The sequence below is a fragment of the Pantherophis guttatus genome, chromosome 6 (assembly GCF_059756535.1).
Source record: "Pantherophis guttatus breed Tessera chromosome 6, ASM5975653v1, whole genome shotgun sequence".
In the NCBI taxonomy this organism is placed as follows: Eukaryota; Metazoa; Chordata; class Lepidosauria; order Squamata; family Colubridae; genus Pantherophis; species Pantherophis guttatus.
The window spans coordinates 38,318,722-38,333,560 of NC_142068.1; the positions used below are offsets into that span (position 1 = coordinate 38,318,722).

The following is a 14,839-nucleotide window of genomic DNA, read 5'->3' on the forward strand; positions in this document are numbered from 1 at the left end:
CTGCAAGAGACCAGTAAAATACTTCCCAGGTGGTTTGCTAAAGTAAAAAATCCATAGTGGGAAATTTTGGAGAAATTCAGATCTGATTACCCCCACATCCAGATTGTGTGATTACCAACAGGTTGAATAGTTTCGAAAAGTTGTTTAATTAGCAACAGCTCTGCAATGCTTTTGCTGAGAGTATTTTAGTATATATTTCTTTTGTGTACATTTGTTATGTTTACTTTAATCCCTCATTTCCCAACATTTCTACTGTTGGGTTTGGGGAGGAGTTATCTGCTTGGGAGAGGAAAAGGAAGAAGGAATTATTAAACTCTCCCCTCCACCCCACAAAAAAGAAAAGAAATTGCAACATTACATGATTGCAAAAGATTTTTCTTTACATTTCTCTGGGCTTCTATCTGGTAAGTCTACCTATTTTGTAGATTTCTTCAGTTTTATATAAAACAGTCCCTGGCCTGCAACAAAGTGAATGGTGAATGGAGGCAGGGAGGTTGGAAAATGAAGCTTTGTGAGTCACGCCATGCAGGATGTGTTTTAACATTTTTGAAATGGGACTTCAGATTTCATGTGTGCTGTGCATTTCCAGGCTTGCAATAAGATTTTGTAAGAATTGACATTTGATAGATGGGATGAGAACCATCTTAAGCTAATTGTTTAGTTTAAATTTATAATAATACACCAGGAAAAATTATAATTGTTATAATTATAAAATATAATAATCCTTCTTTCTGCCTTGATGTATTGTATAAATCCAAGTCAGGAGAAGACAATGTGTTATGTGGCCCCAGACAATTGAGTTAATGCAGTAAACTTATGGAGAAGCTATATTGTGCTAATACAATATTTGTTAGAAGAGACAGATATTCCTAAACAGTGATATCATGCATATCATGTTATTATTGAACAAGTGATACAAACGATCTTTGTGTTGATAACAATGCTCATGGCATCATTTGTTCATCTTTCTTCTCTGTGGACAACTAGGCAGAAACTCTTAAATTCTTGGCACACGTATTGCTGTTTAAAAGCTGAATTTAAAATATTCAACTATTGCTAAATGGTCTGCCTTCTGAAATGAAAATAGCATAGCAAGAATTAAGGCCCTTTAAAATATTAATTAAACCTTAGATGAAGTATTTACAAACTTTTCACCATACATCATCTGGATATGGAGCTTTTTAACTGCTACTAGGAGAACTCCATAAATGGAGCCCTAGCTACCTCCTTCCACCCCATCTTGCCCAAAATGATTCTGCCCATTCTGCCAGAACATTTAGATAGTTTGATCAAGGGTCCCTCTCCATGACTGATGACTGTGAACCAGAAGGCAGGGCCTGATATTATGGAGTATGCTAAGAGGATCCTAGACAGATCTTGATTTAGCTGATTTTCCACCATGTCAACAATTTTTCCCTAAAAGGAAAAGTTGGTTTCTGGGTGTTAGTTATTCAATAGAGCTGGAGTAAGAGATGGTCTCTTCAAGTGGTGGATCACTGCCTCTTTCAATGAACACAGCACCTCATCCCCTCAGATGATGTCACTTCTGAATCCACCTTACCACACACATCCTTAGCTGCCTGATGAGAGTCAGATTGGGCATGGGTCCTTTCCACAGTTGGTTGAGATTGTAAAATAAAATGCCTTACACACTTTGCAAATTCCAGACACAGCATTGCAAAATATTGCCTACTTATTGACATGACTGCCCAATTGACATCTAAACCCTGAGCAAATATGAGTAATATGAGTAGCTTTCTGCAAAGAAACCCACAAAAGCATCACAATTGGTTCTAATAATTTTATCCTTCCCCTCCCTTCAAAACACTCTGGATTATTTGAATAGAGTATTCAGGCAGGACTCTGAAGCTGCAATGAGAGAGGAACATTACAGATGCTTTGTTTCTCTTGTTACCCTGTGTAGACCTGAATCTGATGTGTAGCAGTGCAGTATTCAGTATTCACTTTTGATTTTATCCTCTTTTCTTTCTAGGTGTCTTTACACTCATTTCAGTTCCTGTAGCTCTTCTAGGTGTCTTTACACTCATTTCAGTTCCTGTAGCTCTTCTGAGAACTAGGGAGCTAATCAGGATTGGTGAGTTGAAAGAGGCAATCTCATTGTTAATTAATCTCATCCAGAGCTATAGTTATTTGTTTACTTTATTACATTTATATGCCATCCATCTCTCTATCAACTGATTGAATCACTAGAGGTCAACTAAGCTCAAGATAGATGGAATTTCCCAGATGCCTTCAGAAAACTTTCATAATCCATCAGGCAACCAATGTGGGCTATCCTAATTGGCCATGGCAATTTGGAGAGTCATGGTACTCACAATCTTGACAAAAAGTGACCTGACCACACAAAGAACAGATATAATGTCCTCCTTCTCCAGATCATGTCATTCCTGCCCCAAAAAAAAATCCAATCTTGCATGAAATCACTATTACGATTTGAGGCAAGATTACCCAAGACAATCTTATGGTCACCTGGAGGTTATGAAATTCTAGGGCTCATAGACTCAACCCAAAGGCATAGAGTTTGAAAACGCTAATTAATAAAGATCTGGGGAAATGGAATTCTACTCAATCAATGAAGTTGAGGAGCTCCAGAAGGGCCACTGCTAGACAGGAGGGTAGCCAGTATACAAGCAGCATCTCAAGCTGAGCCTGTATCCCACATCCATTTATTTCTGGGGCAGTATTACTAATTACTGCCACAATCACATGAATTACCACAACCCCTTTTCCCAAATCTTATCATTATAGATACTGCAGAACATGAAGCCCAGCCAGCCAGATTTCAGATAGGGTTATATCTCCTTCATTGTCCACTAACATGCATGAAGTCTGTACATTTATCTGTTTATTTAAAAAAATTATCAATACTTTTTAAACTCCAGTCTGATCCAAAAAACTCTGAGTGAATAGATTAGGTATCTCCTCTGTACAGAAGTGTCATTTATAGAGGCAGCATCCAAGGTGCCCAATGATTCAACCATTCAATCTCCTAGTTAGGGCTACTGTTTTAGAAAAAGGAACCTGGACCAATGTGCAAATCCTCCTTCTATAACATCAGACAGCCCTCCCCTGCCATATCTTCTCTGTCCAACGCTATTGTTGTATGGTATTTGACCTTCTTACCCCCAGAGCCAATGCTTCATCTAATACCTTTCTGGGATCTCATTCAGCATCTCTTACCAGTGTCCATCTTTATTTTGTATCATTTTATATCACCTTCATTTTCCAGTAAAGCTTTTGGTTACCATAATTGTAATATAGAATAATTATATCCCCATCTTATGAAGTTAGAACTCCAATCATCTTTGAAGGAGTTTTAAAAATAATGTTTGCTTGAGAATCTGACTATATGCCAGTTTGAGCATATAGGAGTTAAGATTCTATATATATAAAAAAATTGTGTTTTTAAATTGGACCCTGAGATTTAAAATCTATAATGACTCAATAGTTTACCTGCCATTATCCATAAGGAGTTTGTAGCATTGATTCTTTTGTCAGTGATAGCATTGGGCTATTTCCTTCATTCCTAGTGTCCCAAATATTTTCATATAAAGTGAAACATTCAGTAAGTGAGTGGTTATTTTTACAATGACAACTGATTAAGATGTGAATTGAGAAGACACTGTTTATCTCTGCTTTTCTCACAGAAGAAGCCTTAAATTCAACTTTTGGCCATTTATCTGTACTATATTTCCCTCCCCCAAGGGATATAAACTTACAAGGAAGTTCTCCTGCCTTTGTAAGTGACAGGACTGGTTAGACAGGATCAGTTTGTGAACGCTGATAGTATCCCAGTAGACTAGAAAATGGGAAAGGAGGCTACTCCTTTTGCAGCGCACAATGCTACAACTTCTGTGAGCTATAAGGGCACATTCAGTTTGTTGCTTCTTACCATCCAGACATCCTAGATTTCTTCTTGTCATTGGCATGAAGACTAAAGATGCAGCGCAGAAAGAACAGAGAAGATGACAGCTTGTTTACAGAAGAACATGATCTCAAAGAAGCCAATTATGGGAGCTTAAAAAAGAATTCTGAGTCAAAAATAAAGGAGTACATTTATGAAACCATGGCCTTTGGGCCGGAGAAGATTGTAAAGTTGTCCTCTTACGAAAGCCTAGATGGCAGCCCTGAACATAACTCAAAGGATGCTAACCAGTCCAAGCAGAAGAACGTGGAGGGTGACAGATATTGGAGGTTATCCACGACCTCTCTTAAGGTCCCACAGGTAGGGAAATGGTACATGAATGGTAGTTCTTTAACTCTTAAATCTTAAAAATCTTTAAAAAGTAATAAAAGAGCAAGATCCAGTGAAATTAATGTTTGTATTTGAGTCAGACTGTAATTAGAAACAATAGTTTTTTTAAAAAAAAATGTACCATGGAAAGGAGAGTTGTAGAAAAAAGTAGCAAAGCCAAGGATTGTTTAGGTTTTGAAAAGAGATGGGGAAAATTTTTAAATGCATAATTGTTAACCAGTCTTATGGAAAGAACTTACTGAAAATTGTTGATCGAGAAATATTTGCCAGTGTTAGGTTTATGCTAAAAACCAAAGAAATAAATAAGCAAAAGTGAAGAATTGTCTTATAAACCAATAGATGTGTAAAAAAACCACACAATTGTCTGCTTGTTTGAATCATTTTAAACAGAGCTAGAGCTTCAGTAAAAAGGAGAGAGAGAATAGGATTTAATAACTTGAGCAGCAAGTTTAAGGGTTCCTCTTGGATTGTTCTCCCCAATGGGAAGTCTTTTAATCTCTTCATTAGGAGAATTCATAGTTTTTTGTTTAAAGCAGCATTCTTACTTCAATATAGGCCAGGGGTCCCCAACCTTGGCAACTTTAAGACTTGTGGACTTTAACTAAGTTGAAGTCCACAAGTCTTAAAGTTGCCAAGATTGGAGACCCCTGATATAGGCCATTAGAATAGGGACATATTTTAGCTGGTTAGGCAAAAAGAATTAAAGACGAAAAGTGCTTTCCCCTTCATTTCTTCCTTGTCTGAAAGGAGGAGAAGAATGAGGAGTTATTTAGTTCTCTTGCAATTTATTTCATTTCAATCAGTAAGAGGCAGGATCTATTAGACAGGCTTTTCTGATGTAACTAGGTTTAGAAATATCAGCAGGATGAAAGCTTGAATTTTGGAATGACAGTTCCAATATTTCATGATTTAAATATGATTCATACTATTGATTTTTTTAAGTCAACATTTATAAGAAGACTATAGAATTTGTGTCTCTGTGCATACATACATACATACATGCATACATATTCATATATTCAGTAAAAGAAACTTATTTATCCTTTCCTTTTACTTTAAATAGGAAAGTTAAAATCAGCATAGCTATTATGTAGTGACTATTTCTGTGGCTATTGCAATAGAATAGGGTAGTAGGATACTTTCACAATTTAGGGAAGAAATCCCAGAAGGCAATGGCAAACCAATTTTCTACAGTTGCCATAAAAGTTGTCATAAAAAGGGCCAAATTTATTAAATCATCTAAGCTAAACTCAAATCAAAAGAGACTTTACTTACCCCTCATTTATATTGTTTCTTGCCTCAAAATGTTAAGAAACAATTCCACTCTTTTTCACAATAGTGATCAGAGGAAACATCTGAGCTGTAGAGAAGGAGCTTCAGACTAGCTGGTTGCCCAACTCTGTGTACATATACCTGTGTAATGCCTCTGCAGAAGAAAATACTCAGGGATAGAGTAATAAATCACTCTAAACCTACCACATATTCTCACAAAGAGGATCTTGCTGTTTTCAAACGTAGAAGAGGTCAGGAACAACCTACTGATCAGTACAGTAATGATTGCAGTCTAATCTTTTGCCATCAGTTCAGCTGGAGTGGGAAATCTGAACCAACCTGCTTTTCTGTTGATTGTTAATATTTTTTCCCCCAGTGGAATAAGGACTGCCTTGTAAACAGCACTGCAAACTTCTTCAACGATGAAAAGACCAGGATAGGTAAGTGAAGAAATAGCTCACCGCAAAGCACAAAATACCAATATTTCCTTTTAAAGAATGACTGAATACTTGTTTTTTTTCATGCCCCTTTCCATTTATCTGAAATCAGTTGTCTTGTAGCTATTGGTAAAATGTCTAGGTCCTAGTCTATCATTTGTCCTGTTATTGCAGAAATGTTGATTTATGTTCAATTTGGCTAGGGGAATGTTTTAAAAATTTGGTTGGAAACTGGACTTATATAGCATTATCTCTACATCTAAATTTTTAATGAAAAGTGTAGGTCCAAACCAGACATTGTGAAGAAATGGGAGATCACATATTCCATGTTTTATTTGAAATACACCTTAAAGTGATGAGTTTAGCAGGTGTTATTCTTGTGTGCTTAATCCTTTTCCAATCAACTGTTTCTCTTTAAAAAGTACTATTTATTTATTTATTTATTTATTTATTCATTCATTCATTCATTCATTCATTCATTCATTCAAACATGTACAAGATAAAAGGTATGGACATGAACATAGGAAATGAGTACAAATAAATGGGGACAATAGGACAAGGACGTTAGGCACACTGGTACGCTTATGCACGCCCCCTTTATGGACCTCTTAGTCACTGTCAGTATTTTTCCTCTGGGCACAATATTTTTCCTTAGCCACTTTCAATATTTTTCCTCCTTTCATGCACAATCACCTCCTGGATAAAAGATAATTACAGGGAATGACATTTTCAATGGAAAACAATGTAATGAAAATGTACTGAACCTTTACATACTTCTTGTGTCCAGTTATCTCACCAAATATAAAGCATTAAGCGGCCCATGGGACTACAATAGAAACTGCTTCTCATTTTCTCAGAGCTTTTCTCTAATTAGGACTAGAAAGTTGCTCTACAGTTGGATTTGATCTCAGACTCTTGAAGTTCTAATGATGACTCTTGTATTTCCAGTGCAGGAAAGAGATTAGAAGAATTCATTTTTAAAATTTCATTCCTTCAACATTTACATAGTATTCAGGGAATCATAAGTATAATGCCCTATTTTATCAAAACATTTGTCATGTGGACATACAACATAGTTTGGGAGCTCTATTCCTTTCTTCTTGTACTTTTCCTTAGGAGTTAAATTATTATAGTTTTTCTGGTGATTTTATATTGTCTGGCTGGCCAACAAAAACAGGCACTTAAAAAAAATTTCATGAGGAAACTTAACAATCTTGAGGTTTCCTTTTGCTGATTCCATGTAATTCTCCATTTTTACAAATGCATCTCAGATTATGAATGTATCTGGTTATCTTTTTACTTTTTTTACTCCTGAAAAAATGGCTAATGGAATATTTCTACTGTCTATGTGTTTTGCCACAGACTTTATCCTTGTATGGGAATCAGATGGCCAGAATCCAGAAGGCCAAAAAGAAGAGAATGATAATCCAAAATCCAAACAAAAGAGATCAATTGAAATTCACAAAGAATGGCGGGAGAAATTTCTGCATAAGCTTCAGATGAAGGGAATCAAAATTGAAAAGGCATGCAAAAAAGTGGATTGCTGGCAACAGAGTGGTGGGTGGGAGGGTGGGAAGTTGACCGGGGAGAGAAACACTCTTCACTTTAAATTTTCATTGTATCATCCTCAATTTTATTGGTCTCACCTTCTTTCAGACTATTGGGAGACTAATATAGATCTATTTCAGACTGGTTGGTCCTCATCAGTTAGCCACACCCTTTTCCCTCCCCGTAGAGGCTAAGTATTTGCTTTCTTCTCTTATCATAGGTTTTTGTAGGAAGACCTCTTATCGTAGGTCTTCGTAGGAAGAAAGCAAATACTTAGTCTCTACGGGGCTACGGCAGTGGTGGGTTCCTCCCAGTTCGGCCCGGTTCTGCCGAGTCAGTAGCAGTGATGATATGACATCATCGAACCGGTTCTGCCCACCCCACCCCTCCAGCCCCCCGTGTTATTCTTACCTTTTATTTGGCCCCACCCCCAATCTATTGCTACCTCCTGAGTCCCAGCTGATGGCTAGAGGGAAAAAAACTGTTTAAATTCTTGCCGCGGGGCTTCAAAGGGCCACCCTACAGCTGATCAGTGTTAAAAGAAAACAAATGAGTAGACCAGTGCCTGCAAAAATAAATGGGTAGACCAGTGCCTGCAAAAATACATGAGTAGATCAGTGCCTGCAAAAATAAATGGGTAGATCGGTACAACTCTGCAAGCAGTTAAAAGCCTGGTACACCAATACCTCTGCTAAATCCTAAATAATTGTCACATGACCATCAAGCCACGCCCACAAAATAAGCCACACCCACAGAACCGGTAGTAAAAACTTTTAGAACCCACCCCTGGGCTACGGGGTTCTATTTAGCCATATGTATGTATGTATGTATGTATGCATGTATGTATGTATATATGCATGTATATAAAATAACTCCCCCCTCCAGACAAGATATAAACAACCTCAATAATTTAACAACTTCTCTATTATTTAAATTAAAAAACTCTTCTTCCTATATTTTATCATTCCTGTATCTCATTCCTAAATCAAATTGGAAAAACTAATTCTTCATTTGTGTGTGTTAAGAGCTACCAGAAATGTAAACGTATATATTTTAACCTTAATTAAATCCATTTTGTATTCCAACGTATGACTTTTTCTAAGAAATAAAGCAAAAGAAATCTGTCCCCATTTATAATTAGGTCTTTAAATCATCAATATTCAGTCCTGCTCAAAAAGAAATTCCTATAATAGCTAACAGAAACTACAACGTATATATTTTCACCTTGGCCAAATAAACTCACTTTACAGGTAGTCCTTGAATTACAGCCATTCTTTTAATAAGCATTCGAAGTTACGGTACTGAAAAAAATGAGTTATGACCATTGTGGCATCCCCATGGTCATGTGATTAAAATTCAGATGCTTGGCAATTTATCATATTTATGATGGTTTCAGTGTCCCGGGGTCACGTGATCACCTTTTGCATCTTTCTGGCAAGCAAAGTCAATGGGGAAGCCAGAATCACTTAACAAACAGTGGAACAGCTTGCCTTCAGTTGTGGTGGGTGCTCCATCACTGGAGATTTTTAAGAAGAAATTGGACAACCATTTGTCTGAAATGGCATAGGGCCGTGATGGTGAACCTATGGCACGCCTGCCACAGGTGGCACGTAGAGCCAAATCAGTGGGCACGCAAGCTCAGTTCCGGTGTGCATGCGCGTGCTGGCCAGCTGGTTTTGAGGCCTTCTGGGCCCACAGAAGTAGGGAAACACGCTGTTTCCTATCTCCAGAGGGCCTGGTTGGGGTAGGGAAGGCCTGTTTTTTGCTCTCCCCAGGCTCCAGAGCCTCTCTAGGAGCCTGGGGAGGGCGAAAACGGCTTTCCCCACCACCACCCCGGTGGCCCTCCGGAGGCCGGAAATGGGTGGGGCACATATAATTATGGGTGTGGGCACGCACACATACGAACCACCACCCCGCGCTCCTCCCGCTTTTGGCATGCAATGGCAAAAAGGTTAGCCATCACTGTCATAGGTCTTCTGCAACAGCATAAGGTTGAACTGAAGACCTCCAAGATCCCTTTCAATTCTGTTTTTTTGTTTTTTTTTTGTTAAATGCTATTTCATATTCTATTTTGAATGCACTGATTACAAACATTTCTCTCCTAGTGATCTGGGACTGTTAATATGTTTCTGATATCAGAACTGTGGTATTTAAATTGGGCTGACAAAGAGAATCATTTCAGTCCAAAAGAGCTGTTAGTAATAATTGGGGTCAGATAGGGCTAGTAACACAAGCACCCTGGTTCAGAAAAGTGCTGTTAAACTTATTTTGCTCATGAGTGTTTTGGAAAAGGAATATTTGCCCTCTCCAGTTGAATACATTTTTCTAAGGGAATCTAAAGCACCAAATTTTGATGTAGCTGAGTGACTCTAATGGTCTCTTTTGCAGCATGCAGCCCAACATCCAAAGAAGGTGATCCACTTTATATTGTTGAATGCTCCCTGGAGTGTGCTATGTTATTATGCTGAAGACCTCAGGCTGAGAGTCCCCTTGCAGGTGAGAATGCTGTGGAACCTAATATCCGTAGATCAAACTTTGCTGCCAGTTAAAATCATTTATTATAGTCTGATCTCAAGAAAGAAGAGATTGGGGGTGTTAGTTGTTTGTTAGCTATATTACATTAGACTACAGTTGATGGGAAGGAAGTTGCTTATGTAAACATTAGTTCATTTAAAAAAACCTATCTCCATGTGGAAACTACGAGTTGACAGAAAGGCAATCCATCTCCCTCTTCTGCAGTATCTTCCTTTTGTGAACAGTGATTTTTGTTCATTTAAATGAACAAAACATTTTGTTTTTATTTACTTTTGTAAACTGTCCAGCATCTTGGGAAGCTTGGCAGAGATAAAAATTTCTGTAAGTAAGTAAATAAATAAAGGGAAAAAAATATGCAAAAATTGTAGGAGAAGAACTAGTAGGAGAGAACTTGTAGGAGAGCCTTGGTAGTACAGTGGTTTAATGCACCCTGTTATTAACACAGCTGCCTGCAATTTCTGCAGGTTCAAATCTTACCAGGCTCAAGGTTGACTCAGCCTTCCATCCTTTCTAAGGTAGGTTAAATTAGGACCCAGATTGTGTGGGGCAATAAACTGACTTTGTATAAATATACAAAAAGTATGAAGGCTATTGCTTCACGCATTGTAAGCCGCCCTGAGTCTCCGGAGAAGGGCGGCATATAAATCAAATTTAAAAAAAAAAAACCTGATTTAATTTATGTTATTGAAAAATCAAAAGTAGCCTGGCCAGCACCTTTTCTAACAGATGTTGTTAAAAAGCATAAGATTTAGGAACCATGTTTTACACAGCAACTGCATTTGTTTTTGCCCACTTCACAGAAATAGTCAACTGATGGAATAAAAACAATATTCACAAAACTGAACTACCAACCCAATGAGATCGATAGAGAATATTACCAGGCCAATTCCCAGTTAAAAGACAGACCAGAAAAAGAGAAACTGAAAGCCACTGATTGTCACTTACAGTTCACTGTTCAAGTCACACTAATGCATTATTAATAAACTACAGCTCATACTAGAAAATGATACTGCACTTATTCAGGCATTGGGTGGCAGGCTCCTACTTGCATACAGACAAGCATCCAACCTAAAGAGTCTCACAAGCAACAACAGTAGGATAATGCCAAAATGGGTACCAGACTCTGCAACAACTCCAGATGTCTACCTTGCTCCCATATCTGTATCAACAAGAACATACCAGAGGTGCCCTCACATACTATTCCTCCAATCTAATATCTACCATCACACACACACACACACACACAGAGAGAGAGAGAGAGAGAGAGAATTCAACAAATAACGATCCAGAAAATAACTATGAAAATTGGAGGAAACAAAGCATTGAAAGAAACAAGTTCTCTTGTCCCTTTTCTGCCTCTCTATCTCTTTACTTCACCTCTCCCCATCACTCTTTTAATTTTTTCAGTGATAGTTTTATCACTAAGTATTTCTTTTGATAAAATAGGAAATGAGTGTTGTATTGGAACAAACAGCTTTTCACCAATCTCTAATGCCTATTTTCTGTGATTCATGCGCTGTACTTTTCTATGTGTGATTGTAAAAATAGATTATATATTTTAAAAGATTGCGATGGAGTAAAGGGTAAAATATCAAAAACTCTCCCTTCTTTTATATGTTATGCTTTTGTTCATGAACTTAATAATTTTGACTTCCGATATTTCTCTCTCTCACTCCCTCTCTCTCACTCTGTGAAATAAACTACTGACAAATGGACCTCTTGTTTAGAATATTTTTTTTCCTGTATCCTAGGCTATGCCCATTGAACCTGAAATCAACTGGTCTCACAGGATTCTGATGAAACTGGGCATCCCTAATTTACTCTATGAGGAGGTTCCTGACATTCCCTTGGATAACTACACCTGTCATTTTAAAGCAAACAAGTTACCCTGGTAAGATTTTGGTATGAGTTTTCTTTCTTTGATCTTTCCTCTTTTCAAACTATACTGATTTTTCCTAGCTTACAGTTATTATCCCCTATTTCATTATAATTAGATTACAATAGAATAAAATGACAGAGTTGGAAGGGACCTTACTGGTCTTCCAGTCCAACCCCCTGCTTGGGCAGGAAACACTATACCATTGCAGACAAATGTTCTGCCCCAGCTACAGAACCCAAGAAATGTAGAACACACAAAACTCCAAACAACTCCGTTTACTACAAAGACAGTCTTTTTCAAATGCAGGCTATTACTAAAAATGTCCTTAACAGCCTGCCAGAAATTCCAAAGATTAGATAAAGGCTTACAAGAGTTGGCAATTAGCCCAGAAACTGGGTTTGCAAGGAAAATTCACTCTCAAATGCTCAACAAACGACCGGACGAACACACATTGTTTCCTGCAACGTTTGCCAGCTGTGTGCAATCTTAAATAGGCTAAGGGAGTGGCCAATTAGCCCCAAGCCTTACTCTCGAGGAGACCTCCTCCTGAGTAACCACCTTTTGGCAGCTCTGCATGCTCGTGCATGGAGAAGAGGCTCCTCAACTTCACTCTCTTCACTTGAAGGAGCCTCTGGAGGATCTGAAGGCCCTGGCTGAATCTCTGCCCCTGGCACCACATCTTTTTCAGCCTCCTCGCTGTCCGACTCAAGCCCCGGCTGCACAGGCTGCTGGCGCGACACCACACCAGCCTCCTCGTCATCAGGATCAGCCACAATCCGCGCAGGCCGCTGGCGGGCCACAACAACAAAATGATTATCCAATAGTAACATTGCCTAACTGTAATATCCCAATATTTGCTCTTTTCTCAAAAAAAAAAAATCACTCTGAACATCAATCTAGTTATATAAAGAAAAATCAACCTGTCTCTTGCAAATACATTTATCAGAAAACCCCCTATTTTATGCTTCATCTTTTTTCAGACCTCGGCAGCATTCTGCAAAGAGTAAGGATTTTTCAGATACATCGCTGCAAAAATCTCCACAATTTGTACAACGATGATTAATATTACAGTATAGTACTTTTTCAGTAAATAATTTGGGCTGATTTCTATTCTATATGGTGATCTTGATTTAGCAGATTATACATACAATTCTATACAGGACTTTTTACCTTTTCATAAACGTATCTCTCCCTTGCATCCTGATTTATATAGGTGCTCATGATCACAAACTTATCTGTGGATAGCTTCAGTACTTTTACTTCTCTGACTTGCTTTTCATCTAGAGAGGAGAAGGGAAAGAAAGAAAATTAACTCTTCATTGCTTGGAATTCTAGCCCCTTTGTATTTTTCTCAAGTGACATCTGGCTTGTCCCTCGCAAATGCTGCTCCAGCCAGTCGGTCCTGCAGATCACAGTTTCTAATCCTGCAGGGTTCTTAGCTGAGTCCTCTTCCAATGTGCCTGGATTCCACCGGTCCATGCAGTTCAAATAGAACATGAGCAATGTGCAATGATCTTTTCCATTGTTTAAAACAAAAGTGCTTTTTACATGATTGCACCAAAGGCAGATGTGCCTGTTCTAAGTGTTTTCATTAGACAGGAGACTTCTAAATGTCTACATGGATGCCTACATTTTGCATGGATGGAGTAAATAAATATAATCCCTTACCCTTGAGATCAGGCAGCAACAATAAATGTTGCAGAGAAGAAGACTCTGTGGCTTCATGCATGCCTGTCCCACCAGCATAATAGTAATGCCCAGAACTTGTGAATGCTTTCTTGATATAATAGAGAATTATATAATTTTCCTAGTATTCTCCCTGCTGTGTATACTGGCTTCCAAAACTCAGCATTTTCCTAGCTGTGCCAGAAATAGCCAAGCAACATCCATAGCAGCCTGATTAGCACATTACACTAAATATGGTTTGTTTGCTTATCACTTAGAATGTGGTACGAACCAGTGGTGGGTTTCAAAATTTTTTACTACCAGGTGTGGCATGGCTTGGTGGGCATTGCTTGGTAGGCATGGAAGGGGAAGGATACTGTAAAATCTCCATTCCCACCCCACTCCAGGGGAAGGTTACTGCAAAATCCCCATTTCCTCCCAATCAGCTGGGACTCGGGAGGCAGAGAATAGATGGGGGTGGGGCCAGTCAGAATTTTTATTACCGGTTCTCCGAACTACTCAAAATTTCTGCTACCAGAACTGGTCAGAACCTGCTGAAACCCACCTCTGGTATGAACCTATCCCAGGAAAGCTTTTTATTTTTCGCGCTAAACTGTACTATAGAACCATAGAGGTTTATGAAATTAGCATCACATTTTTTTCTGAACCAATCCAGAGCCATGAATTTTCCTAGTTTATTTCTGTTCTCAGAAATGTGGACATTAGAAGAAAAAATAGAGAGGAAACAGAGTAAGACTAGAGTCACACTCTGTAGCAAGCAAGAAGGCAATAGGTTTTGAACAAGTACATGTGAAAAATTCAGCCATCGCTTTATAGTTTAAAATTCAGCACATCGCTTTATAGTTTAACATTATGTGCAGTGACATTAACCATAGTTAAAGCAAAAATTGGCTTCAGGTTAGGTATTAATAGAACCAGTAAGGGTATATGGAAATGATAGCTAGGATATCATAGTCTCTCTTTTATATAACTTCTGTTTTATGTCTGGTAATTTATCAGTGATTTTTTTCCCCCAGGTTCCGTGGAAGTGATAACCATGAGACCTTCTTCAGTAGTACACAACGGCATAGAATAGTAAGCTTGGAGTGAAACAAATGCAGGGTAACATGTGTATATATGTGTAGCTAATCATAGTGCAGCATGTTAATGTTAAGTATAATTGAGGGCGACTATTGGAGCTTTTAAAATGTGTAATGTGGGTGATGT

General features: G+C 38.2%; 1 protein-coding gene across 3 annotated transcripts in view; it reads left to right on the forward strand.

Moving 5' to 3' along the window:
- Positions 1-269: 269 nt before the first annotated feature.
- Positions 270-14,839, forward strand: part of ANO7 (anoctamin 7) — a 41,501-nt gene continuing 26,931 nt past the window's right edge. Inside the window, exons 1-8 of one of the 3 annotated variants that reach the window (XM_034439525.2) lie at positions 270-404; positions 1,994-2,095; positions 3,921-4,246; positions 5,925-5,988; positions 7,348-7,508; positions 9,922-10,029; positions 11,820-11,959; positions 14,650-14,707. In XM_034439525.2, the coding sequence (XP_034295416.2) occupies positions 3,962-4,246; positions 5,925-5,988; positions 7,348-7,508; positions 9,922-10,029; positions 11,820-11,959; positions 14,650-14,707 (816 nt within the window). In that variant the 5' untranslated portion in view covers positions 270-404; positions 1,994-2,095; positions 3,921-3,961. Of the gene's footprint in view, positions 405-1,993; positions 2,096-3,870; positions 4,247-5,924; positions 5,989-7,347; positions 7,509-9,921; positions 10,030-11,819; positions 11,960-14,649; positions 14,708-14,839 lie in introns of those variants that run through there. The other 2 variants (XR_015728455.1, XM_087872118.1) reach the window with 2 other exon arrangements.